Below are 27,105 nucleotides of genomic sequence, written 5' to 3' on the forward strand. Positions count from 1 at the left end.
GCCTTTCTGTGTGCTTAATGCACGGTGAGTCGTCATTATTCAGAATACAGCTCTGAATGCTGGGATGTACCTTGACTATGCCCATGTCTCATTTCTGGGGGCAGCAGGCCGAAGAGGCAAGAGTGGAAGGACAGAGATTGTGACGCCAGTTAAAGGCAGCATGCAGTACAGTCTGAAAACTGCTATTAAAGCTTTCTCAGCTTGAAGGTGGTTGGCAGGGGAGATCAGGGCTGGTTTTCTACAAGTGCTGCCAACATTTAAAATGGCAGGTGGTGAGATGGGCTCCACTGCAATGTGAGGTGCATGAGGCCTCTGGCAGATGGCCCTGTGTGAGCATACCAGAGAACAGCACCAGTGTCTGCCCTGGGACCTACATCCATCGCTGCCCAGTGCCTGTTTATAATGGAGCATCCAGTGAGACCTGGCAGGCCTCTGTCAGGGGAGCTGTGCTTGCTTTTCTGGCAACAAGGTAAGAAAATTCAGTGCATGACAGGAAAAGAACCCACATATGAAAGCAGTGCCTTGTAATGCCAGTAGGACAAAACATGACCCTGCTGTTGACCTGGTAGTTGTTACAGGCTTTCAAGCCCCACACTGACATAAGTGTGGTTTATCTTAAGGAAAAGGAAGTTTTTGCTTTCAATAGGACTCTAGCAGTACAAGACCATTGAGCAGTGGTCTCAGAATAACTCCTTCCTATAAACATCTGCCTGATATGTGAGGAAGGGAGCAAGCCGCCCTGTTAAAACACAATAGAAGGAGAACTTTAGAAGAGATGCTAGGAGGTAAAGTGATGAGAGGGAGGGTGAACGTGAGCCAAAAACATGTTACAGCTACTATGTTTGATGGGCTGGTTTTCCCATGCCTGATCAGCTTTGCTAGGTGAGAACTTAGAATAAGCATGTGGTGCAGTATTTGGGAAGCATGTGAGGAGGCTGGAAGAGATTTTTCCAAACACTATTGCAAGTGGCATTAATGGAGTTGATACATTTCTCCCTATTGACAAAATCATTTATTTCCCAATCATTTCCCAAACACCTACCTTGTGGGCATACTTTGTGGTTCTTGTCCTTACCTCCTTAAGCAGAACAGAAGCTCCTTGCTTTAGTATTCATGCTCTCCTACAAGCACAGAGCATAACAGGTTTGCTGTGCTTCCCTGAGGCAGCCTCCCATGTTGTCTGCATGCCTGTTGTTTCTGGTTTCTGTAGAACAGGAGCAGGAAGGTAGGTCGCAATCTTAGCCTTTTGTTCACAGGAAGTTTCACTGCATGCAAGATTTGTAGTTTCCAAATCAGCACGTTCACCTTGCAGAAAAAAATAATGTTATCAGTATTGAGCAGCTATGCTATCTGGAAAAGACAAAAAGAAATTTAAGAAATAAAAAAAAAAAAAAAAAAAAAAGAGAAAAAAGCACGTCTGCTACAGGTGGACAACAAGAGCTTCTCTGCTCTTTGGAAGCTGCTTTGCTTCACCACCTACCCATGTGCAGAGCTCTGCCCCTCCTTGCTGCTCAGCCAGGGCTGTTCTGTGCCAGCAGTTCCCCATGCGCCAGATCAGAGTGCTGCTGGATTCTTCTCTGAGGTGAGCAGCTCAGTGAAGGTGGTGCTTTGCCATCTTGGGTGGCTGTCTGATGGACAGGGATTGTTCAGAAAGGTGCAGCTGACCTGAGAAAGGGGGAGCACGGGGTTTGACCATGGGTGCATCAGTGACAGTGCTCTGAAGGCCAGCTGGCCTCAGTTGTAGTACTAATTGGAAAGGGCACCTTATTTCAGAATCTAATTTTCTCCTAAAACTAGTGTGGTTTTCTTTTTCCTTAAACTTTGCAACACAACACTTTAAAGTAATTGAAACCTGATCCTAATGCCTGTGTAAAAACAGTGTGAATTGAAAACTGGAAAACCATTCTTCATGAAATATGGCAAGGAACATAAGCAGCAGCAAGGGCTGTGTTATCACATCCTAGATCTCTTGTGGCCATCAGAAGCTGATGTGGCATGATGTTGCGGTGGTCTTGGGATGCTTTCATTTTGCATGAACAAGACCAGATTCCTTAATTGAGTGAAAGTCATAGAATCATAAATGGTTTGGGTTGGAGGGATCTTTGAGATTATCTATTTCCAGCCCCCCACTGCTATAGGCAGGGACACCTCCCTCGAGGCCAGGTTGCTCACAGTCCCATCCAGCCTGGCCTTAAATGCCTCTAGGGAGGGGGCGCCCCCAGTGCCCCATATTAGCAAGCTTTCCTCAATTACAGGGGTGCTGCTGAAAGGTGCCATTGCATCCTGTTAGCACAGCCGACTGCATCATTCAGGAGTGGGCTCTTTCCTTCTTTTGTCCAAAATGCAAACCAAGGTAGTTCCAGCAGTAGCAAAGTAGGGCTTTGAACACATCTCTGTGGATTTATAGTCAGTGAGAGCATGTTAGAAACTGCTCTTCCTGCCTTCTCCACTGTGTGCAGCATTTTTTGGCCCATAGAGCATCAGAGAGACATGGACCCGGCCCTGTGCACGACTCATTTCTCTTGAAAGGGCAGTTCAAGTGTTGTCCATTATATTCCTGAAAACATGTGATTCCTTCCTCCTGAATGAGCACATGAGCTGCTGCTTGTTGTGCGATATGGCTGGAAATTCTCGGTTTCACAAATTCGGGCTTAGTGTGAAGCACAAACCCCCACCTACATGGTGCTGGAATTGCTGCACGGATGCAGATTGGCATTGGTGCTGCTTTTAGAGCTTATCTGAGTCACTGCATTGCTGAAATGGGCAGTACAAATGAGTAAAGCCATTTCGTGTGTTCCTATGAGTAGTCCAAAAAAAACCAAAAGCCTGAATATGAACTTTGTGACCGTGTCCTTTGTGACCCGATGGTGTCCCTGGCTGTAGGCACAGCACTTGTGTGATCAGATATTAACAGGGCTGCTCGTTTCCAGGCACCCTGCCCCTGGGACTGTGTTACTATGAGCTTCTGGTCTGCAGGCCTCGACGATAAAAACCATGGCTGCTTACAACAGTGTTAGCAGCCGAAGCCACTGCTTCCCTGGCGTTCTGGTGATTTGCATTCTAGTCATTTCAGAACAGTAAACCATATGTTCCTTGGGAAAGTCTTGCGTGTGCATCCTATTTCCAGAACGAGGACTAAAAGGGCCAAGTTCTGCTTTTTTGGAAGAAAACCGGCTTTGAGGAAAGCCTGGCCTATGTTTTGGAGAAGCCTTGGCTTAAACTCAGCATTTAAGTTTAGATTGTAATGGGATAAATTCTGAACTCTTCAGGAATATACAGCTGAGAGAGAGAAAATGCATGAACTTCCAGAATTAATGCTAGCAGAAAAAGGGAAAAGGAGCCAAACTGTGTTTAAAACAGATAAGCCAACAATATCCCCATATCCTATGTACCCATTGATTCCTGGCTGAAAGTTCATCAGCTGCATTACAATCTGACTCTTAGAAGCCAGAACTAAGCAAACAGTTCTTAGTAGCAAGCAGAGCTTGACTGAGGTTTCCCTATCAGCTGCCTAATGGTGTCTTTTTCCTATAGCTGCCTGGGTTAGCCTTGTATCACTTGGGACTCAATAAAACAAGATCTGTAGTGATAGACACTTTTGGTTCACGTTTGCCTTTGGACCTCAGAAGGAAGTTCTGGGGTTTCAGGGTGATCTTTATGGAGCCTGTTGAAATGAGGAAAGAAAAACAGGGCATCCTTGCAAGTGGAACAAAGAAGCCCCAAGACAAGCTGCCTCTCACTTGCTCTTCTCCTTTCTGAGGGTTCCACTCTACATTGAGGAACCTAATTCCTCTTTCTTCCCTCCAGACAAAGACCTCAAATGGCATACAGTGCCCCAGGGAATGGCAAGCAAAAATGAAACTTGCTCCAATGACATTTCGTGCCTGTGATGGTCAGATCTGGAATTTCTTGCTTGGATCGTATCCTTGAATATAATTTTCTCCAAAGCATGAGAAATGTCTTGATTCTCACTAATGCAACCTTGGGGTGGAGAGAAAGGCAGGTGATCCAATGTGGAATGGAAGGATGCCTGTGCTTCAAGCTGCACATGAGTCCTCCCAAAGCTCTCAGCATTACTGGGGTTTGACGGCTAGCTCTGCCATGCTATTTACTTCTGTGCCCACAGGGATGGAGAACAGCAGCAGCTCTGTATTGCTTTTTCATTCAGTGCAAGAATGGAGGGCTGACTCAGTGTGCCCTCTGGGGCAGATCTCCCACTTTCCATAAAGAAGTTTTTTTAGCTCCCACATGCTTCCGATGATGTGGAAGTCTTATTTTTAAGCTGGGAAAGTCTGCAGCAATGTTTTGAATTCCTAAGTCAGTTCCTGGCTAGGATAATCTATCTGAGGAGCAGTGGGAGCAGTTAAAGCCTTAGATGGAGATATTTGTTTACATATCCATACTTTTTAAGTCAAAACTGTGGCAGTTTGTCACCCAGTGGACGGGCCTTTCAGCTTTCATCTACCACATGTCAGGGTGCACTTCTTCCTTCATCTCCCTAAGGATATGGATGCAAAAGATGCAGGCTGTGTGGCCCCGTGTCCTGGCAGCTAAGGAGCCCATTAGGATGGGACATCACCTTGCTGGAGATGCGCAAATTGTAGCAGGAGGAACGGCTCATTAATCACTTAGCTGCTATCTTACATGTAAAATTGGCACAAATAGGAGTGTTTCAGTCAGAGTGACACACCTTGATGTCTCACACTGCTGGTCCTGTAATACCTCTGATGTTTCTCCATGTCATGTTGTTGTTTCTGAAGCAAGGACTTGTTTCCTGCCCAAAGGCAATTCTAGGTTAACCTTAATTTTGCCAGATGAAAAATGTCACAGAACTCCAAGTCGTGTATTGCTTATTGGAATTTAAACTAGATGAAGTTCTCAGCTGTTCACCCTAAGTGACAATTCCACTGACTGAAAAGGAAGGATTTCATCTGTGCACAGTTGGGGAAAAAAGCCATTTTAAAGAGCACGCTGGATAAGCAGGAGCTGATGGCCTCATGAGCAACTGAGACTGTGAAGCTGCTGCAGGGATAGAGCTCCTCTGCTGTGCCGAGGTGCCCCTGTGCTGGAGGAGAGCTGAGGAATTTCTGTGGGTTTGCCCTCAAGCAAAACTTCACAGGGAGCAGCAGAGCTGGGCTGGACTGGGAAAGAGAGAGAGTGGGTTCTTCCTCTAAACCATTGCCTAGATCAGAAGTGACTGAGCCAGCAGGGAGGAGACTGGTAGTCTCTAGGTCTGATGCCATCGCGACGTGAAGACACAGTTTCATTGCCAGTAGCAGGGCATAACATAGCTGCCTCCTTTCCCTCTGGCCCTGACGTAAAATAGTTTTAGGATGTTTTCCTAGAAAGCCACAAAGACACACTGAGAGAGATGTGCGCCTTGCAAATGAGCTCAGGATCAGGGACAGGGAATGTGATAATAAAACACATTTGTAATTAGAAAGCAATGAAAAGCTCACTGCAATAAATATAATTTAGAGATGTGGAAATATGGAAAAGTAACGAGGGAAGCCACGGCCTGGAGCAGGCAGCATGCAGTGGAAGCCCCAGTGAGGCACAGGGAAGTGTCTGAGCTGCTGCCATGGGGGGACTGCGGAATCTGGGCGCTCCGGGGCTGGGAAGCACCACAGAAGCAGGGTGACCTACTTCTAGGTCCACCAGCTGCTTGCAGACCAATCCTTCCATTGCTCTGGGAGAGGAGCTAAAACAAAACGGAGAAAATACTGCTGTGGCTAACTAACAGGTGACCTGATAGCATAGAAAGCAGGCTGTGTTGAACTAGGCACATGTTATAAGGCTTCAACTTCAGCCAATAGATGTGGAAGCACTGGGATAGTGAGACCAGTGCCTCACCTGTGGGAAACCAATGCAGCACTGGCTTTGGCTGTCCATAGAGAAGGCACAGGTGTGTACTTGACTGACCTGGCTTGTTTTCCTTTCACTGTGCCTGACCGTGCTGTGTGCAGAGCAGAGCCATGCCATTGCAGGCCCTGCACAAGAAGGGACACTGCTGCAGTAATGCTACCACTGCATTCCTCCCCATAACTCATGTGCTAAACAGCCCAGATTCCCACTAAAATTAGTGGTGCTGGGAACAGTGCTCTGCAGAGGTAAGCCTGCACCAGCCTGAGGTACCAGAGAGGCAGGCAGAGAGAGGCACTCCTGAAAAAGCCCAACCATTTCAAATGCCATCTCAGGTATCAAGGCTGTGTGCATCTTCTGGAAGCTGCGCTGAGCCTGAGCATCCCAGATCTAAGGCACTGGAGCTGGTGAATCTCCTTGCCTGCAAGTAGATGGATGTGAAAGCTGTGGTTCCCCTGTGTACAGAGACAAAAGCCCCACTTGTTAGTCAGTTGTTAATTGGTATTTTCAAACCTATTAACTCAGACAACAGCAGATAGCCCACAGATATTCTCTGAGGTGACAGACTGGGAGGGATTCATTCTGTCAACATCCAGTGATCTACTTCCATGGTAGCATCCCTACTCTCTGAGAACACCCTAAGCTACTTCACACCACAGCCGTGGTGGTATCTGCTAAGTTTTTTACCAGGTTTCTCGTTCCTCTCAGAAAAGCAGCTTGAAGATTCTTCTGCAAAATATCAGGCATTAAGGCAATACTGAGCACCTTCAGCAAACCCAACAGGGCCGAGCCCAGTTCTCCCAAAGGGGGAGCTGATTGCCAGGGAGTTCATTGCCACACGAACGGAGGAAGAGGTTTGAATTAACGTTGGTGAGAGAGCTGTGGATGTTCCCGGAGAAATTTTATTACATGAATACGAAGCGCTGACTCTGGGGCTCAGCCTTTTCTCCTCAGCTTGCTAATGTTTCCCAGTGGAACTCTTTGTAATGAATAATGCCTCTGTTGTTTTTCTTTTCTTAAATAAATTGAATTATTTTTTCCATGCAGGAAATGAAGTGAAATTATAGGTATCACTCATCCATCCTTTTAAAACTCCCATAATGCTAATGCTGCCATGTCCTGTTAGTGAAGGCAGCAGCGTGCTTGGCCCTGGACGGTAAGTGGAAGCAAATGGAAGTACCTGATCAAATTACTCAGGTTCCCAAAGAAACCATTTTCAGATGATGATAATTTCCCTGTCTTCATCAGACCTTGTTGTTCCTAGATGTAGAACATCACGGTGATGGTGAAGCACTGTTGGACTGAGGGATGGGGCTGGTATGGGCTGCGGGGGTGGCATGGGGGCAACAGGATGTGGTGCCTGGTGAGGTACTTGATATGTATGAAGCTTGGGTTCTTACACAGGGCTTGACAGACATCAACACAAATCCTGAATTATGCATGACATAGCGTATCTGTGTGTCCATGGTGTTAGCCATGCGCCCTGCCAGATGGCAAACTGCGACTGCCATGCGGGCCGCCTGCGGTCTGACACCACTGCAGCCTCCCTCTCCCATATCATAGGGTCCAGCTGCAGGGCAGTCCCAGTGCAGGATCTGACCCTGTCTCAGAAGGGGAAATCTCAGGCTGTAGGACAAGGGGCTCCTGTCCCTGCCTCAGCCAGGAGCTGACCTGGCCTGAACCCAGCTCGGTTTGTTTCCTCATTGTTCCTCCTCCAGTTGCACGCGTACCCCTGGCGTGTATTCATGCTGTGCACCCACGTCAGTGCTGAGCCAAGCGCTGGCTGCAGCCCTGCACATCCAGTGCTCTCCTTGTGTTTGGTTAAAGGGTGGCAAAAATCCTATAATCTGGATTACCAAGTATGAGGGAGCAAAGTTATTAAGAAAGTTGCCCCAAAAGTAACGCCTCTTATTTTATGATGTTGGCCCACAGTGTCAGAGGCAGATTTTGATGGTATGGCAGTGAGGCTGAACTTTGCCACCAGTATTATGTTATCTGCTAGGAAAAGGGAGGGAATAGGTCTGTGTGGCTTTTGGGAACCAGCTCTTAGGAGCTGGAAAGTTCCCATCTCTGGCTGGTTGTGTGGCTATACTGGTGTCTCATCTCTATCTCTGCTGTTCAGAGATGTCTCTGCATCTACAGTATAGTGTTAAGAAGGATCTTCCTTTATACACTAGGAGGTGGAAGGAGAAGAAGAATGAGAGCCTAGAAACGTTGGCCAGAAAACTGAACGCAGCACAGATCCCAGTAGTGAGCCTCAGTCTCCCCTGGCTGCGGGTGCTGCCCCAGCTCTGCCACCACAGCTCCTCAGTGAGCTGCCAGGATGAAGCCTCAGCTGCTTCTGAGCTGAGAGATGGCATCACCCTAAGCAGCTCAGACACCTCCTGTCAGCAGCAATTCTAAGCTCACCAGATAACAAGACAAAGATCAACTCGTGCCTGGACTGCAGCCCAGGGTAGCATGGGTTGGTGCAGGGCAATCCTGCAAGGTGATGATGCTGGAGGGAGGGCAGTGCCTGTCCTGGTGCAGTGGCAGCTCCTGCAGCACCTGCCCGTCCTGCTGCAGGCACCCCACCAGCTGCTTCCCACGCCTCCTGCTGTGAAGGAGAGCGGGGACACCACAGCGGTGTTCTGTGACCTGCACCTGAAATCATTTCCCCTATCTGATGCTGCCTCTGAATGGGATTTGGCGGGTCAGTGCTGGCTGGCGTGCACGGGGTGGGAGCATTTTTAAATGGATGTTGAAAACTCTTTTGTGGAGAGCTTCCAGCCTGCTTATTGCTCCAGGTGGGAGAAGCCTGGAAGAAAGCCACATGCATGCAACAGTCTAGACATGTTTGATTTCTTTTTGGAATTAAAGAACAGAAGTCCCATAATACCCCTTTTTTTTTTTTTTTTTCCCCAGCATTTGTACAAGTAGCCAATATAAACAATTCTCTCACTGCCCTGAAATTCAGAGTTGCTCACAGGATGAAGTGGTGACCTGCTGAACCTCTGGGAAGAGTAACATTAGCCTCCGTCTGGTCTGCAGCCTTCTGGCTGGGCTGTGACGCCTGCAGCCTGGCTGCCCCCAGGGCCGGTGCTGACGTGTCCCCAGGTTGCTGCGGGGTTGCTGCTCCCTTAAAAGGAGAGAGCGGCACAGTGAGATTGCTGAACACAAGTGCTGCCCTTGCACTTAATCCAGCTGTTCCTCAGGTGCGAGTTTCCCAGCTCTGCTTCCATCCTCCTGGAGACAGTGGTCCCCGTCATCTCTGAGGACCAATCCTGGTGCCTGCAGCTGCCGTCAGGTCCCAGGAAAGGGTTGATCAGAGGATGTTTTCCACCGTGCCCCAATCTCAGGATGGATTTCCAGGCGTCTGCAGACACGCACTGGTGGCTGCAAAGCTGCAGGTTGGCTTGAAGGCAACGGCTGCTGCTTCAGTGGGGATCGCCTCTGAGCTCCTATGCACAGACTGGTTTTCATGCAGGAGTGATGGAGTTTCTTGTCCATCTTGTTTCTTTCATGCAATTAAATGTTAGGATAAGTGCTGAGGAGGCCGGATAAAGAGTGGGCTTACTCTCAAGTGAGAGCAGGGCCTGTTGGCTCCTCCTGCATGGGTGGTGCTGCTACTGTGGGCTTCCCTAGCCACCTTGCCATTGCAACCTTGTCATTGCCTGGGCTACTGCCACAGCCACCTCCCCACCTTGTTTTATGCAATCACTTTTTTTTTCCTAGGTTTTCCATCTGTTCAGCTAAGGTTCTGCTGCACACCCAGTCGTGGTTGGAACTGCATCAAGGGCACTCAAAAAAGAACACTGCCCGTATATCCCACTTGGCTTCAGGTGCAGTGAAGGAGCTGACAGCTGCTCAGGTTGGACTCCTTACTGTGGAAGTGGCTCACAAAAGGCCAAAAACATATTGAGAGAGCAGGTCTGCTCAGGATTCAGCATTCCTGATGGCTCATGGAGGAAGACCAGTTGCTGATAGGTTTGTGATGGCTGTGTAAACCATCCTGTTAAATTAGGAGGCTTATTTTTGATGAACAATTGCAACAGCCTTGAGTGGGGTGTCCATAACTTTGCTATAGTGTCAGGAATGAGTGTAGGGGACATGAGGAACTCCTTAGTGGTGTGAAAAGCTTGTTGCCTTTCGGCTAAGCTCTTGTCCTTCCAGATAAAGAACATGCCTTTGGACCTGATCAAGAAGCAGCCAAGCTGATAACACGTTTGAAGTCTTTCAAGCCCTCTGTGTTCATTCTGGTCTAATCCCCCTGTAGTTAATTTTGCTTCTGGAATCCCACTGCAGCCTCTGTCACAGATCTGTTGTTTCTCACATCCCTCCTGAAGTGTGTGCAGCCCCAGTGAGTCACCATGCACAACCACTGTGCCTACTACAAGTGCAGGCCATCAGCTGGCTCAGGCTCAAGAAGGCAGCTTGGTGTATCGTGGCCCAAAGGTGCAACTCCGATGTGAGCTGCTTCTGCTGCTGTCATGGCTGAAAATTCCTCAGTATCTCTCGCTGAGCTTCATTTCCTGCCTCTCTCTGGCAAAGCTCCCTGTTTCCATAGTGATGGTTTATTCCTTTAAATAGTCCTCATTCAAGAACAATATCACGGGTCCTCCTCTGTGGTTTGTTTAATTAAAAATAAGCTACTTTTCTTCTGGCGTTGGCCATGGCTGAGGCTACTGGAGCTGTATGTCAGCCTTCAGCCTCTGCCATCCACTCTCACTTCCAGCTGAGGTGATCCCCATGCTGCAGGCACTGAGGGTTGTCCATGAGCCGTCCTGCCTCACCCTGCCTTGCAGCCTCAAGTTGTGAGCCCTGCCCACACCTGCTGTGTTGTGCTGGAAAGGATGATGTGACAGGTCTCCTTCCCACAGGGCTGGCTGGGAGAGGGGCATAGAGTGAGGGCACAACACAGGGGCATGGCTCTCTGAGAGGGCAAAGCCTTAAAGCTTTCCTCATTGCTTTTTATCCTCCACTCTGCTTTGGAGGCCTATCAGCACCAGTAAGCCTTGATAGGAACAATGTCAGTGTGATGTGCTCCATGTGGGATGTGGGTGCCAAAGATGCTCCTCATCTTGGTCTCACCGGTGACACAACCCAAAGGGGAGTGTGGCCCCGATGAGGCTGTGCCCTTGGGCTTTCCCTGCAGTGAGCAGGGAGGCTTGTGAGAAACAGGGAGAGCAGCGTGGCTGTGATGAAATCGTCCATGGAGCATCACTCATCGGGGCAGCCCGGATGTTCAGCTAGGCTGCCAAAAAGGGAGCCTCTCCCATCCTCCCCAGTGCTTTGCTTTCAAAACTTTTCTTTTTTTTCTTTTTCTTTTTTCTTTTTCCTGCAAGTGGAGCAAAGATTTCTGATCCAAAAACTCAATGTTTCTCAGTGTTTCTCAGGACCCTTCTTGCTTTGCAAAAAGAGGAAGGTAAAGCATCTGGTTTCTTTGCTTCATTTTAAATGCCAGTGCTTATTTTGTTAGTATGTTTACATTCCAGATTTCCTCACATGCAGTAAAAAATGAACTCTTTAGGGATTTTCTAGATTGAAATACATTAGTTTGGTTGTTTTTTAGGCAGCAGTAACAAATGTGCACTCAGAGCCCTGAGTTCAGACCTCAGAGGGGGATAACAGAGTTTGAGAAAAGTTTTCTGATTTGCCACAGAAATGTTGTGAGCAGAAGACACTGAGTTAGGCTGGGAAAGGGACAAAAAATTATAAAAAGCCAAAAGGTTTACAATATAGCCTTTAGATGCTTTTTGATCAAGCATCCCAGGCATGCCAGCATGGTGAGTACCAGGTAATGTTTCTTTCTGCAAATCTGAGACCTTTTAAAGCAGCTGCAGTACCTTTTGAGTGAGTGATGAGGTTCATCCTTATAAGGTGGAAAAGCTCCATCTTGTGCTCCTGGAAGACTGGAATGTGAGGATGGCGAGGATTGCCTCACATGAGCCTCTTATCTGAGAGATATGTGATAAGACTGAAGAAGTTTGTGTGATACAAGAAGAATTTCCCTCTTATGTTGAGGAAGCCAGAGATGTACAAGAGGTACAACACGCAGGGTGAATTATGAGAAGGAAATGATGTAAGCAGGCCAGACTGTTCGGAAGTCCGCCTGCTTGCTTGCTTGTGTCTTATTTTGTTCTTTGAAGGATTTTGTTGACATCAATACGACACTGGCTTTACAAACACTTGACTGGAAACATGATTCTGTTGACTTTAGGGCCAAGTGACAAAACCCAAGGTTTCACAGACCTTCACATTGTGCCATCCCTATTTTTGACCTTTTGCTGATGTTGAGTTGGGGGAGAATGAGGGAAGACTTTGACAAAAGCTTTTCTATCAGTTACTTGCAATTTCCCTCAGGCAGCTTTTGCTGAAGGTAGCAGCCTCTGCCCCTCTTTCCATGCCAGAGGATACACGGTGACATTGAAACAGCCCATTTGCCTCTTACCAGACACCCTCTGTTTGCCAGCAGTCAGCTTCTTCCCGTAGTGCCTTTCCCCTGGTCTTAGGACAGCCAAAATGCTGCTTACCCTGCTCAGCTCTGCCTGACGGAAAACCAGATGCCACATCTCCCCTTGCCTGGTCCATGGACTGCAGTGAGAGCTGTTCCAAGACTGGGGCTGTGAGAGAAGGACCACAAACCCATCCAGTCTGAGGGCAACACAGAGCCAGAGATGCTCTCTGGCCAGGAGGTCACCAAAGTAAACCCGGGTACCTCAGGAAGAGATTATCTGTGCTATTCTGTTGGCTTATTATGAGCCTGTGCTATGGCAGATGTTGCCTTTCAGACAAGATTTATTTATTATTTTAATTGAAAGTCTTTGTCCTTCAAGAGGAGCTCAGAACAAGTTTTTAAAGGGTAGCCCTGGGTTATATTATCAGAGACAAGGGCCACTAGAAGTAGCATAATGGGGATGGGAGCAACTTGCTTATTTCCAGAACAATGGCCATTGTTTTGGTGTAGCTGAGGGCAGTTTGGGCCTTTAGCAATTCCTGGTTTTGTTTTGTTTTGTTTTTGTTTTTTACTAAACCAGGAGGAAAAAACCAGAACCTGACTCCCTAGCTGGGCAGAGCTGCAGCAGCTTTTGTATGGCGAGTGCGACAGAAGTGTGGTAAAAACACAATCCTGTCTCAAGCAAGCAGAGAGGATGAATAAGAAAGTGTTAGTGGAATCGTGCTTTTTTGGCCTGAGTTACCTGATCAAGATTGGCCCGACTCTGAGCAGGCGGCCAGACCAGATATCCTCAGGGGTCCCTTCCGACCTAAATTATCCTGCGATACTGAAGAACAACAGGCCTGCTGGCCTGCAGGAAAACCACTCCCGAACTTCTATAAACACTGAGAATCAGATTCACGCTCCAACTGCTTTCTTACATTATAAGCCCAGCGCTTGATGTGGCTTTTTAGTTTTATTTTCCAGCAGCCCACATGGCAGCCCAGGGCTCCCGGCAGCCCTCCCAGCCCAGTTGCTCAGCCAGTTCCTCCCACCCTACAGCCGTGCTTCTGCACGTCCTCTCCGACGGCAACACCCTCAGCAGGAGATCTTTCCAGGCCTCCCTGTTGGTGCTGGAAGGGAAGAGAGTAAAAAGCAAAATCTGATTTTTTCTCAGCAGGGCTGAGTGTGGAAGGAATGCTGCTTCCGCTCTTGCAGAGGAAGTGAAATGCAGGAACTGTCCCTGTTCCTTCTTTGGGGCACCTTCCCAGGTGCTATCTGAAAGTAGAGACACACTGAGAACAAGTTGGTCTACAAGTCATCTTCTGCTTAATGAAAGGGATGGGGCAGACGTGAGAAGATGATAGAACAACAGGATGCCTTCAGTTGAAAAGGACCTCAAAGACCATTCAGTTCCAACCCTCTGCCATGGGCAGGGCTGCCACCCACCAGCTCAGGCTGCCCACGGCCCCATCCAACCTGATCTTGAACACCTCCAGGGATGGGCACATCCACAACTTCTCTGGGCAGCAGTGCCAGTGCCTCACTGCCCTAGAGGGTGCTAGCACACCCAGCTAGCACACCCAGCTGTATTCTTCAGAGAATACACCTTGAAACACCATCAGTGTTGGCCATGGAGGGCTGGGGGATATCCAGACTGCCTGTGGGGATGGAGCAGATCCTCCATATTCCACAGATCCTCCTTTGTGGGGACAAGTTTGCTTCACAGAGATCCATACTACAGCTGAGGCAGGCTGGAGAAGGGTGGCAGGAATTTTCCAGCTGCTCACACTCATCTCTAATTTTCTCCCACCAGTGCTCTGGCAGAGCTGAGGTCTGTTGATGTTTTAGAAGCTCTTGGAGTTTATTTCTTCTCCCAGGGTGTTCTAGATGTATACAACATGCTGTGAATATGCTCCCTTGAAACCAGCTGGATTGGTTGCATTTTGTATGTAGGAATGTACATATAAAGTTACAGCTAAGTAGGTAGAAGTGAGAACGCTGCTGTAAACCCAAGGTGTGCCCTCTCCTGTAGTTTAATTTGGGAATCAGGAAGATGCCAGCCTCAGCCCTGTTCTATAATAGTACTTTGCTACTAGTTAGACACAATCTGGACCAGGCCCAGGTCCTCTTTCTCCCTCTCCCTCTCTCTTTTCTTAATTGCTCTTGCCATAATTACCACTATTGTTGTGTGGTGTTGGCTGTTGGTCCTTTTTTTTTTTTTTTTTCTTTTCCCTTGTGAAAGTTTTCATTGCTTGAGTGCAAAGCTATGATGCAAATGAGTCACTCCCAGAGAGTGCCCCTGGGCTGGGGTGCGACTGTGCTGAGATGGGGTATGCTGTAAAATGAGGAGGCTTAGGGGGCTCCTTCCAGACCAGCTATCATCATAAAAGATGCTGTGCCATCGCCATGGTGCTTTCTCTCCTCATCTGAAAGACCTGGGCAAACAAGGAAAATGGCCCAGGGGAGGAAACTCTGCAATTGCACAGTGCTGACAAATGTCCAGAGAAAACAAACCACAAACACGTGGAGAAAACAGGGAGCCCTGAGCCTTCCACTTTGTTTTTCACTTGTGGGGATCTCAGGTGTCACGTACAGAGACCAGATGTCTGCAGAAAACATTTTATTTTTAGCTAAAGCAATGTACCTTGTGGCTAATTTGCTGTTTAAACAGCACTGGAAAGGGGTGAGGTTATTGAGGCCCCAGCCTCAACCTTGGGCAGAGGGGATGTGGATGCCACCACACCAGGAGCTGCACTGAGCTCTGCTAACTATCAGCAGATGTCATTTGAGAATGTTACGAAGTGATATTCCTGTAACCTTTATCATATATCTCCCCTTTCCTCTTACTCAAGTCAAGCAATGGCACTAAGCCAAACCGAGTACGAGGGACGTTTTTCCAAATCCAAAATGGAACCTTGATTCAAGCAATAGATAAATATTTATCTTTATTAATTGTGTACTCATATTTATCTTTATTTTACAAGTATGTGGAACAGAGTATGTGCACAGAGCGATCATGGAAATTGCTTCTCTTTGACTCTTCCTGCAAAGGATGACCCAAAGGGCTGCTGTGAGGTCAGAACTGAACCAGAAATCCCCAGAAAAGCCATTCAGCAACAAGTTTATATTTCTGTAGTACTGGGGCAGAATTTGGCATGGGCTTGGCAGTGGTTTGCAAATGAATAATTCGCATGTAAATTCCCTGAGGTACTAGTCAAATGTTTGCTCTTTATTGCTTTCTATTCCCATTCTTCTTCAGAGGCACTCCCAGTACTTCAGGTACTTTGGGTATGAAAGAAAAAAAGAGATGGATATTAAGGCATGCTTCATTGGCTGCAAGTGGATATCTAGCAGCAGAGAACTCGAATTGTTTATCTGAGAGTGGTTTTCTGGTTCTGTACCTGAGATTGTCGTGAACATTAGGACACACTGTAGTTGCAATGATTTGCTTTGTCTAGTTCTGCAGCAAAGAAGAGCATGTTTCACAGTGATTCACAAAAGATATTGTTTGTTCGCTTTACACCTCTGGCAGCCCTCTTGATTTTTTCACAGATTTGCCCCTTCAAAAAATATCTGCCTTTCAAAAAGAATCTAACTGTCTTTATAAACACAGAGGCGGAATGTCCCACAACAGTTTTCCTTTCATCTGGGTGTTGCTGTAGAGAAAAAGGGATTATAATTTAGAGCTGTCATCCACGGGACATGAATGACTCCTTACTACAGCCAACCAATGAACCTTTCTGAGCCTTACGCCTTGTTAGCTCAGCTTCTCTAGCCACAGCACTTTGGTACACTGCACATAGCCTGCGCAGTGACTGCTGCAAGAGGAAAACCCTTGATGTCTTCAGCCCCAGGCCCTGTGCACTGCCATCGGCCACGGGAGGCTTTCTGCTGAGATTTTCTGAAACTCTGCTTCCAAATACCTTCGGGCTCAGTTATCACGGGAATTACCGCAGTAAAAATGCCATCTGAGATGAAGTCACTGGAAAAAAAAACCAAAAAAACAAAGAACTAGGGATGAGCAATGAGGAGACAGGAGCCAGACTCCAGGCACTGGAGATGGCCCCTGAGGCCCTTCCCTTGGCTGCTGGGCCATGGCTGTGGAGCGCCTGTGGGGCTGCAGGCTGTCGCAGCCCAGAACCTGTGTTGGCTGCAGAGCTCAAGGAGCCTCCTTCCCTCAGCCTGCAAGCGTCCCTGGCTGTGTTTTTCATGACCCTCTTCACTTGCTGTGGTTCAAAGTTCGTTTCACAGTAGACTTAGAGGGAAGACACGAGCAGGGAGGCATTGTTCAGTAAAAAACATCAGAGGCAAAGCACTACAGGGAGCCCCAGACTGGTGTTGCTGGCCTGGAGCCTTGTCACAAGTGAGATCACAGGTGTGCATCATGTGAGAAGATGGCGAGGAAGGGGAAATCCTACTAGAGAAGAGATTAAAGGAAGCTGAGGAGAGCAGCTGATCTTGTTTGCTCCTGGCTGTGCCCTGTGCTGTTGGTGCTGCTCACAGGCACTTTCTCACTTGCCATGTGTCGCCTTCAAACTCCATTTTGCAGTGTTGGATGCAGTGCTCTACGAGTATCATCTTTCTGCAGCGGATCTGCTGCAAACATGAGGGAGTGAAGTTTGCTGCTGCTTCCTGAATGGAAAGATTTCTGACGAAGGAGGTGACTTTGCATTGTATGGTTTGATGTGGGGTAGCTGAATGTTGTAGCTCTCACTCTATGAAGAAAAATACAACAGAAGGAGTGGACTGGTTAGGAGAAAAGCATAATGAATGCAGGATGACTTTCTGTGGATGCCAAAAATCTAGAGCTCAGCTGTTTATCTCTAATCTCCCAAGCCGGCCCCTGGACACTAGGTGATGCTACAAGAGCTGTGTGTCCTGAAGACTGCTGCTAACAGATAAGAATTAGTACTCCCATTTTTAAGAGCTCTTAGTCCTATTTGTTGACATTCAGGGTGAGGTCCCTTCAGTCCTATAGATCTGCATTTTCTCAGCTCTTTACATCATTATGGCCTCATACCTGAGCACTGATTGTAGGTACATCTTGCTGCCAGCAGTCAGATATCACTGTGATCTGTCTCACTACTGAAGTAAATGATTTATGCTAAAAACATGAGATATGGAGTGGCCACGAGAGTCACATTTGAAAGTGAAAACTAGGAGTGAAGCACCTAATTTCAGCACTTGGAATTGTGATGGTGAATTTTGCTGTTGGCCTTAACATGGGAGGACTGCATCTTCCTTTGTTAGAAAGTGGATTTAAAGCAGTCTTTGTCTGTATAAACGTACAGAAACGTGTGGATGTATTTTTTTCCCCACTCACCTCAGTCACCACTCTCAGCTGAGTCCAGCTCCTGCCGCAGCTCTGTTGCCATGTGTTCTGCACATGGACATCTTAATGGGACAGTCTAGGTCAGGTTCCATGTGTCTGCTTTTACATTTTACATACCTGCCTTTTCCCAGCAGCTGTATTTACTTTTCCAACATCACTAGTCGCTATACAACCATGTCACGTTGCATCTGTTCTGTTACCCTCTGAAGCAGACTGTGGTGCAGTGCTATGAAACAGTGCTGCAAGGGTCCCTGGAAGGTGACACAGTTCCCATCCTTCAGATTCATGGCAGGAACTGCTGTTCAAGAAATTCAGCCTGTTCTTATAGCTCTCTACCTGTTCTTTAAAGTCTTTAGCAGCTTTATTTTCTGGTGTACTTGAGTGGTTAGCTTTGCTGACCATTGGCAGGTCCTTCAGCAGCTATAGCAAACAGTTTATTGCCTTGCGCTCTGCAGTAAACTTTTACATATTTGAGGTCTGTTACTGCATCTCACTTCAGTTTTTCCTTTTCTAGACTAAACAAGACCAGTTCTCCCAGTCCCCCCTCAAAGGTCAGGCAAGCTTCCTAGACCTCTGAGCCTCCTTGTTACTTCTCTTTGGACTCTTTCCAACTGCTGTTCATTCGGCTCCCAAAGCCAGAGCACTCCATCCCATAGCTAAGGGGAGCAGAATGTGGTGGCCTCGTGTCCCAGTGACACTGACGAATATGTGCACTTACAGGCATGGGATTCCTGGGAAAAGCCAGAAAGCAGCAGTTGGGATTTGGCAGCATATCACATTTCTACCATCCATTGCTTTCTATAGTTTTCTCACTTGCTGGAGCCTGCCAGGAAAGTCATCCCCAGTTCTGGGCAGAAAGGGGTTCCGCAGAACGCAGCCTGAGGGGACCACTGCTCCAGTGCAGCTGCAGGTAAGGAGCACTGCTGTTTTCATGCTTTATTCTAGAAGATTGCAGACCCGCAATTATAGAGAACATCAAAGCAAAGGGAAGGGAATTTAAGTGAAGCTTTTAAGCTGGAGCTAACTAATGAGAGGTCAGTGATTCTCTCATGAGAAAAGACTTTCTATGAGGGTGAGCTGGAAAGAGGCTAATCTCTGCACTTGTCTTCCGGCTGCCATCATGCTGCTGCTCCCTTTCACAGGACTTCACTGCACTTCCCTCCAAAGCCTGTCATACTTGCTCTACGGCCAGGTTTGTTGCACTTATATTTGGTCCACGCAGAAGAACTGTGCCAGGACTATGAAGTGGGACATCCTTTCTGACAAAAAGCAAAAGGTCTGAGCAAACAAGCCCATGAAGGCTTGCCCCTCAGTACAGGACAACTGGCAGGTACAACACAAAAATGGGAAGCTCTAACCACGAGCAGCTGGAGGTACCTGTGCCCAAACCATAGGTTCCATAGGTCAGCTACCATCTGTCTGATTCTATCTCAGCATCCCTGTCCAGCACCAGCTCAGCAGCTGCCTGAGTTAAGCAGGCTTGGCTCACATGTAATGCTCCTTCCACAGTAAACACCTTCCTCTTCAGAGCAGAAGGGAAAAAGCAAAGGCAAGTAGGTAAACAACCGTCACACATGGTCACAGAATACATTCCCAGTACAAAGAGGTTTTGTACATAAGAGTTTCATTTAGGCCCCTTCTCCCTTTCCTCTAAAACGCAGTGTCTGTGCCTTGCTTCTTCCTTTTTTGCCTTACTCCTGGCTATCCCTGGATGACCAGTATGGACACCATTATCCTGTGGTACTCCTTAAAATCACATATTGTACGCAATCTTTGGGCACCAGGCATCTCCTGCAGTGAGCTGATCAAATTTAAGTGCTAAATCCCAGAGCAACAAGGTTTCAGAATTATCTGCAGAATATAAATGATGAAACTTGGCTGTGAGAGTTCCCAGAATAAAAGACTACTTCCACACAGCCTCGTGCATTGTTGTGCAGTGCCCCAGCCCAGCTGCTGGGCCTCCTTACAGAAGCTTATGGTGTTCTTTTCAAGAAAGCAGGTATCTCCCCAGGGAAGCTCGTGACCTGTCGCTAATGTGCTAAGCACAAAGCAAAAGAGCAGCAGACTGTAACCAGAAATGCCCTTGGCTCCTTCCTCTTCTAGTGTGCTGCAGGCGGGAGAAGTGGGGTGTAGGGCCAGCTGTTCCCACGGTGGCTCTGCTTGCTGTCTGGGAAATGGCCCTCCCCCTTTGTTGGATGAGAAGGACCTTGCTGGAGACCTGTTTGAATGATGCCCAAGGAAGTCAGCAGCAGTCTTGTACAGAGCAGAACTCCAGGGGACTAAAGGCAACTAAATGAGGAAAACCAGAACACAGCTGTGGCTACAGGCATCTGGTCAGGAGCACCAGTTTCTGCTGTTCCTGCTGCTGCCCTGCAACCCTCTCCCTGTTGTGAGCTCTTCTGTTCCCTTTTGTAGAGCTGGTATTCCTCACAAGGGCGTAGTGTCAAGTGGATCCGGGAACAAGCCTGAGTTTAGAGCATTTATTTATTTTTCTGCCCTGGCAGCTACCCGTAAGTTCACAAACTCTGGCCAAGAACACTTTCAGTTTTGTTATGGAGCCCTTGAAAAAAGTCAGGATAAAGAGTGAAAAATTAAAGTATTTCCCAAAAACCCATGGAAAAATTTTGGGAATTGAAGATAAGGAAGTAAAAAGGGAAGATGATTAGGAGAAGCTCTAATAATACCCAAGAAACACCACAGTTCTTGATTTCTTTGCATTCTATTGCACTGACGCTGTGCGTTAAATCATCCATCCTTTACAAGAAGTGACTGGTACACGTATAGGGCTGCAGGTGCTGGTGATCAGAAGCGTTTTTCTGCTGGTAGCACTATAGAGCAGCAAGGAGGTCGCGCTGTACGTTGCACAGTAAGCAGGCACGCTGTGACTGTGGGACAGCAGCTTTTAGCACAACTGCCAGGAAAGCACGAGGTTCAGCATCACAGAAGAGCGCTGTATGCCTCGGGATTTGGATCTCCGTGGTGCTGAGCATCCCGGGAACACGCTGCAACACCGCTCACCGAGCGGCACGTTTGGAGAGGTGTAACCCAACAACGTGTTTAAACCACGAGGGTGGGGGAAGCTCCAGAGGGACCACCGTGAGGCCATCCGTGCTCCGGGGCAGAGGTGCTCCGGGTCCGGCCGGAGGCCAGCTGCTCTGGCCCCCTTACGGCGGGTCCCGCTCCCGCCCAAAACCCGTAGCCGCCATTTCCCCCTCCGCCGCTGCGACGTACGCGGCCCCACACCGCGCCCGACGCGAACCGCTCTGCCGCCTTCCCTCGCGCCGAGCCCGCGGACACCGCCGCCGCGGGGGAGGCTGCCTGGGGCGGGGCGGGGCGCCCTCAACCCGCCAATGGTAGGGGCAGTTGATCGTGACGGACGGGTAAAGAGAGCAATGAGCGGGGCGTCGTCGCCGGGAGACGGCCAATGAGAGTCGGGCGGAGGCGGGCGAGCGGCTCGGCTCATCCCCGCGGCTGAAACTGAGGGGAGGGAGCGGGCGCCGCCGCCGCCTGCTCGAGGTGAGCGGCCGCGGGCCGGGCACAGCGGGCAGCGCCGGGACGGGACGGGGAGAGCGTGTGTGCGCGCGATTGCGGATAGCTGGACGGACAAACGGACAGATCGGACAAACAGAGCGCCGCCATGGATCATCACTACGACCCGCAGCAGACCAACGATTACATGCAGCCGGAGGAGGACTGGGACCGGGACCTGCTCCTCGACCCGGCTTGGGAGAAGCAACAGCGGAAGGTGCGCGGCTCGCGGGCCCCTTAGCGCGGCGGGGTGGGCCGGGCAGGTGCCGAGCGGGGCCGCCCCGTTCTCCCCCACCACCCCCCCGCCTCGGGCGGGCCGGGGCCGCAGGTGCGCCCTGGGGCGGCCCGGAGCGGCCCGGGAACGGGAGGGGCGGCGGCGGCGGAGCGGCCGCTCCCGGGCGGCTCCGGCGGCAGGAGGGTGCCTCGCCGCCCGTTTGAATGGTGTGGGGTAGGGCAGGGCTTGCGCGGAGCTCATGTCCAAAAATGGTAACATTCGGCCCTTTTTTTTTTTTTAAAACTTGCGGGTGGTGGCGGGGAGGGAGCTCGGCGGAGTTGCAGCCTCGCTCTTTCCTCGTTATTTTATCCTTCCCCCTCCTCTAAGCCCGGAGCATCCCGCGTTAGACCTCTCGGGGAATATCCTGAGCCCCGAAACGTTTCCGCCGCAGCCGCTCCGTCGGGCAGCGGTCCAGCAGCACCGTACGCGGAACGGAGCCCGGCCGCGGCGGGGGCATCTGGGGTGGCAGCGCTGCTCCCGGCCGTCCGGGATCCAGGTGTGCGCCTCGAGCCCTGCACCGCCCTTCTGGGAGCACGGAGCGCTCGGGAGCGAGTGAAATACTACGGTTGTGCTCCTGGAAGGAACGGGGAGCGAGCAGAGAGGAGGGACTGCCGCTGAGAAAGCTCTTCTTCTCCGGCACCTCTCCTTCCTATTCTCCAGCACGCTCCTCGGTTTTCAGACCGAGGATTTTCAGGTTCTCCTGTGCATATCCACCAAAACTGCTGCTGGAAAGGCTTTCCCCTGGAGCCCTATGAGTTAATTGGAGGGGAGAGGCATAGAGCTACTGTCAGCAGTTTCTTCGCTTGGGGAGGCTTGCACGGTGAGGGGAGACAGCATAAGAATAAAACATATGAACAAGGGTGCTTAGTGGAGAAAGCTCAGGTGCATGAGCTTACATTTCAACGAAGAAGAAGGTGGAGTGCAGTCTCTCTCGGCTGTAAGCACTGTGTGGCTCATCTGCCATCCCAGCTCTGCCCCTTTTGGGAAGGAAGTTCTTCCCTTTCCAAGAAAGCTGCCTGGCCGCAGCCCGTATCTCTAGTCCTACCCGTGACCTGTATCTCCAGCTGCCCCCGTGTCTGGCCCATATGCAGCCGGGAGCAGCTCATAGGGCCTGGGTCAGGATGGGCGGTTGTTGATCACAGCTTGTGAGGGAAAATGGGTGTCATACAGTTGGGCTTTCCCCCTTCGTGGGGTAGTGAGGGTGGTGAGAATATTTTATGCAGAGAGGGACACTGACATGATTGTTGGAAGCAGGTGTCAAACCTCTGGTCCCAAAACACAAGTGGTACGTGTCTCAAAGGCCCTGTTTTCTTTTAATTCCCTCCTTCCAGGAGATGTTCAGTCCTCTTGATCCTATCACAAGAGGGGGACAGAGAGCCACTGTATTAACTTGGGTTACTTGTGTAGAGGGGAAAAGCCAGAGAAGACTTTGAAGGTATTCGCATGTGTACTCTGAAACAGTCCAAGCCAGTTTCTTCTGATGTTCATCCGCTGCCAGTGAACGTGGTGGGCAGAGTGTCCTTCTCTGGCTTGTTGAACACTGTTTCTTTTGCACTGTGGTCACTGGGATGTTTCTCCCTTTGAAGCTGTTCTGTGGTGAATGCAAATCTGTAGCTTGGCCATGGCCCATCCCTCCAGTGCCTGTGGGTAAGAAGGTGGGGTCTGGCTGGACAGCACTTCCTTCTAAGGGGCTGCTGATGGGGCTGCAGCCTGGGCAGGCTGTGTAGGTGTTGGTGTCCTGCTCCTCTCTGAATGCAGCTAAAAGCCCTGCTGGGCCTTGGTGTTTGCCTCCTCCTGAGGATGGGGAGCTAACAGTACATACTGGGCACAGTGCAGTGCAGTAACACTTCTCGCCAACAAAATTAAATTGTTGCAGTAATTATGGTTACATGTTTGTTTCTGTGCTGGTGATGGATGCCTTACCAAAGGGAACTGTAGAGATCTGTGCCTCCCAAGTGTTCCCATTGGCTCCCTCTGGCTCAGTCTTGGGCTGTTCTACTAGGCGGATGTGTCGTGGGTTCTTCCCCATCCAAGGAACAGCTAGAGAAATTTTAAAAGCCTGGCTGTCTGAAATAAAAGAGCAGTGAGTTTTGAGAAGAAAATTGCTTTGTAAGGGTACTGAGATACTGTTTTGTGAGCTTAATTCTGCTATTTATGAGTCTTGAACTTAGATGGGGTTTTTCTGCCCACATAAATAGGTGTTTGGACAATAAGTTCTTAGAAATTGCGGTGCCTGTTTCAGCTCCGCCATCAGTCAATGGCTTGTATAGATGGGAGAACACTGGTGTTTCACTGCCTGCATGCAGAAGACACAGGGCTTCCTATGAGTGAGGCTCTGTTTCCAATCTTAAAAATAGTAGACTCTGAAACTTCCATACTGGGAAAGAGATATGAGGAAATCTGTCTGTGCAGGGATTTAAGTTCTCTCAAATTATAATATTAGAATTTGATATGTAATTGTAATATTATGATTTTACCGGTGCCACTCAGTGAAACACTGAAACTTTGGTGCTTAGGAACTGTCTGGGAGTAGAGGTAGTATCTCTGAAGTGGTGGCACTTCTGGTCAGCCAGAGAGCAGATGTCTGTGGGAAGCAGCTGAGCTTTGCTGCTTGTCTCAGTCCAGCCAGTCACGTCCCAGGTTGGTGAGGCCCTGCAGGCTGGGAATCTCTGCTGCTGTGCAACCCTGTCTGCCTTGTGCAGCTGGGATCAATTGAGCTTGGGAAGCAGACAGGCTGGGGATGTTGCTCAGAGAAGAATTGAATCCATCTCCCTGTCCCTCAGCCTCATAGGCTCAGTGGAGCCTCGTGGCAGGCCTCAGAAGCAGGAAGAACTGCTGATACATGTTTTAGTATTGTGCTCAACAGGAACATTATGCTGCAAGGAGGACGAGTTTCTGAGCTCTCAGTAGCTTCGCTGTCTGTCCTGAGGGATGGGTTCAGCAGCCTTGGCTGTCTGGGGTAGTGCTTGAAATATGGAGAACAGCACAGGGGTGATGCTAGTGCTGCTGGGACCCAGTGTCTGGGGTTTCATAGTGCTGGGGAGACTCCTGGTTTTGCTGTGCACTCTCTCTGCGGACTTGGCTGCTCAGGGTTCACGCTATGTAGGGTTTCTTTTAAAATGTGACCTGAAATGACATGCCCAAATTGCAGAGCTGAGGGGCAAAAATCCCCTTTAAATGCTGAATTGCTTTTTGACTTGACAGCTGCTGATTTGGCAATGTGAGTAGGAAGTAGTGTTTATTTGCAGCATGTAGAAGACGGCCATATATGACTTCAGTGCGGAGTCTTCAGTAAGGAATGGTGGGAATGCTTTTCTTTAAAATACCAGAGAAAGAAACATGCCTTGTCTCTATCCAGTGCTGCTCTGCCTCTGCAGGTTGGTGCTTCTGTGCTGATGTATCAGTAAAATGGTATTGTTGCTTGAGAGAGCTGGAGCATTCAGATTCACACTGCTACTGAAGCAATGATAGCAAGGTGTTTGGAAGCACCTCTCCTGCCCTCAAGGAGTGCTAAGTATAGTTATTCATGCAATTGCTGGAATTCCCCAAAGCAGATGACTATTTCCCAAACCCCTCTGTGTGAGATACACCCAAAGATGCACATGAGTACAAAAACCTATGGCTCTCATAGCCCTGCTGTGCCTGCATCCAGCAGGTCTTGCTGCTCTTGTTATGATTTGAATTTTGCTGTGCTAATCGCCTCAGTGTCTGGTCGTTAAGAATAGAAAATGCTCGTTAAACGTAGCACAGATCCCTGGTGGAGACACCCCACCTCCAGGCCTGCTCATAACAGTCTCGTACCAAGTGATACGTGTGTGACTAATAGCTGACAAACGTAGATGGTGCAGTTGCCTTGGTTTGAGTGTGCACCCTTCCAGATGGCCTACTTGGAGCAGGGTGCCTGGATTTCTGGGCAGCTGTGGTTCTGCTGTGGACCCACATGGAGATGTGTTGCTACACTTTGTCTGCTGCTTGCTTATATCCCTTTCAGTCCCACCACAGTTTCAGCAGTGAAATAAATGAATGTACAGCTCTGGTCCCTGGGCTCCCTCTGTGTGAGTGACGCTGATGATAATAGATGGGTCATGGCGAGAGGTGGACCTCTCTGAGGTGTGGATGTGCTGTAGGAAGGCTGGCCCTGATGCACGTAGGGATTCTCCGTGCCTTGTTTAGCACAGACTGATACCAGTGCGGAAGCAGAATGGCAGAATGTTGAAGGCTGCTCACTGGGCTGCTGTTTTGCAGTCATACAGGCAGGCAAAATAGGTGACCAGGTATCTGTTATCTTTCAGAGCAAGCTTTTGCTGTTTAACATAGGTAGCTTGTTGCCAAATACTTGCTCTTAAAACACTCAGAACTTGCTGTAGGGGGTCTCTGGAAATAAATATCTGGCTCTGTAGATCAGCTGCTTTGCCCTGAGTGTGGGAGCTGCTTCTTGCTCTCTGTGATCAGGTTTCGTCAGGAAGTGAGGTTTGTGGGTTTTTGACAAGAACGTTATTATTCATCATCGCCTCCTGATGCATGAGGGATGCAGGCTTTGCAGTGACTTACCTATTTGGCATCTCCGTAAGGGAGAAACTGGGGAGCAAACAGGCATAGGTTAAAAAGAAGACTGCGGGTTCTTTGATCCCAAAGAGCCGCAGGTGTGCAGAGATGCTCACCAAACTGGATTGAACTGCTTGTACTCCTTATCCTCTAGGGAAGAGTGAAATACCTCAAAGGCATCCAACTACCATCCCAGGGATTAAAATGTGTCTGTCTGAGGAACTTGCTGACCGCTTCAGGCCATGGGTTTAAATTCTTGTGCGTGTGATTTGGAGATAAGGCTGTTGATACAGAGGCTGATGTTGTCCTCCTCCTTGACCACTTGTGCTGCTGCCTGATGTAGCTTGAGGCATCTGCCCTGCTAGCCTGCTGCAGAGACTGTCTTTAAGCAGGAACTTCAGTTTTCTTGGCTGTCTGGTGAGAACTTGTCCCTTTAGAAGGAAATGGGTGCTTCTGTGTGGGGTGGCATTCCCTTGCTATGAAAATCAAGTGTAGTCGTAAGAATGTGCATCAGTGAATCTGCTCAGTAAGTGTTTGGCTTTCATGAGCTCTTACATCACTTTCTCAGAAGCCCCAGGTGAATGCTGCCTGCTCTTAGCAATGCTGAAGTGACCACCATCCATCTTAAGGAGCCCCAGTTGCTCCTGAGGATTTTGCTCTTTGCATGTGAGATGCAATTTCACAGCCCACCACATCCCACGTATTTCAAACGGGAGGAAGGACGGGAGGAAGGAGCGGTAGCATTTGGTCAGCCTTCTCAGCCAGTCTCTAAGCCTCAGTGCTTCTCTCTGCAGCCTCCTTGCGACCTACTTAAGACATTGGACTAGAGTTCTTAACGCTGGCACAAATAGAGGTGACAGAGAAAGTGAAACTTAGCATGAGGTGCAAAGGAGGATGACTGAAAGTGCTTCCAGCTGCCTGTGCATTATCACTGCTGTCTCTGACACCACAGCCGTTCCCTGGGGCACAGTTCATAGCAGGGGATGGCTATGCTCCTGCTCATGGTAAGGCGTGAAAAGCAGATGCTGTGGAAAAGGCACTGGAACTCTGTCTGGGGAAACCCTGGGGAGCTGCTAAATTACAGCAAATAGAGTGGAGTGGACTTATAATGTGTTCAACCCAGGGCTTGTTGGATATATTGCTGTG

The 27,105-nt window shown here is 49.1% G+C and overlaps 1 protein-coding gene across 3 annotated transcripts in view; it reads left to right on the forward strand.

Annotated features, from left to right (window-relative positions):
• Positions 1-21,106: 21,106 nt before the first annotated feature.
• Positions 21,107-27,105, forward strand: part of ACTN1 (actinin alpha 1) — an 80,323-nt gene continuing 74,324 nt past the window's right edge. For 2 of the 3 annotated variants that reach the window (XM_052693107.1, XM_052693108.1), the window contains exon 1: positions 21,108-21,357. In XM_052693107.1, the coding sequence (XP_052549067.1) occupies positions 21,250-21,357 (108 nt within the window). In that variant the 5' untranslated portion in view covers positions 21,108-21,249. Of the gene's footprint in view, positions 21,358-27,105 lie in introns of all 3 variants that reach the window. The other variant, XM_052693109.1, reaches the window with a different exon arrangement.

Source organism: Tympanuchus pallidicinctus, unplaced genomic scaffold (assembly GCF_026119805.1).
Source record: "Tympanuchus pallidicinctus isolate F22 unplaced genomic scaffold, pur_lepc_1.0 scaffold3, whole genome shotgun sequence".
NCBI lineage: Eukaryota > Metazoa > Chordata > Aves > Galliformes > Phasianidae > Tympanuchus > Tympanuchus pallidicinctus.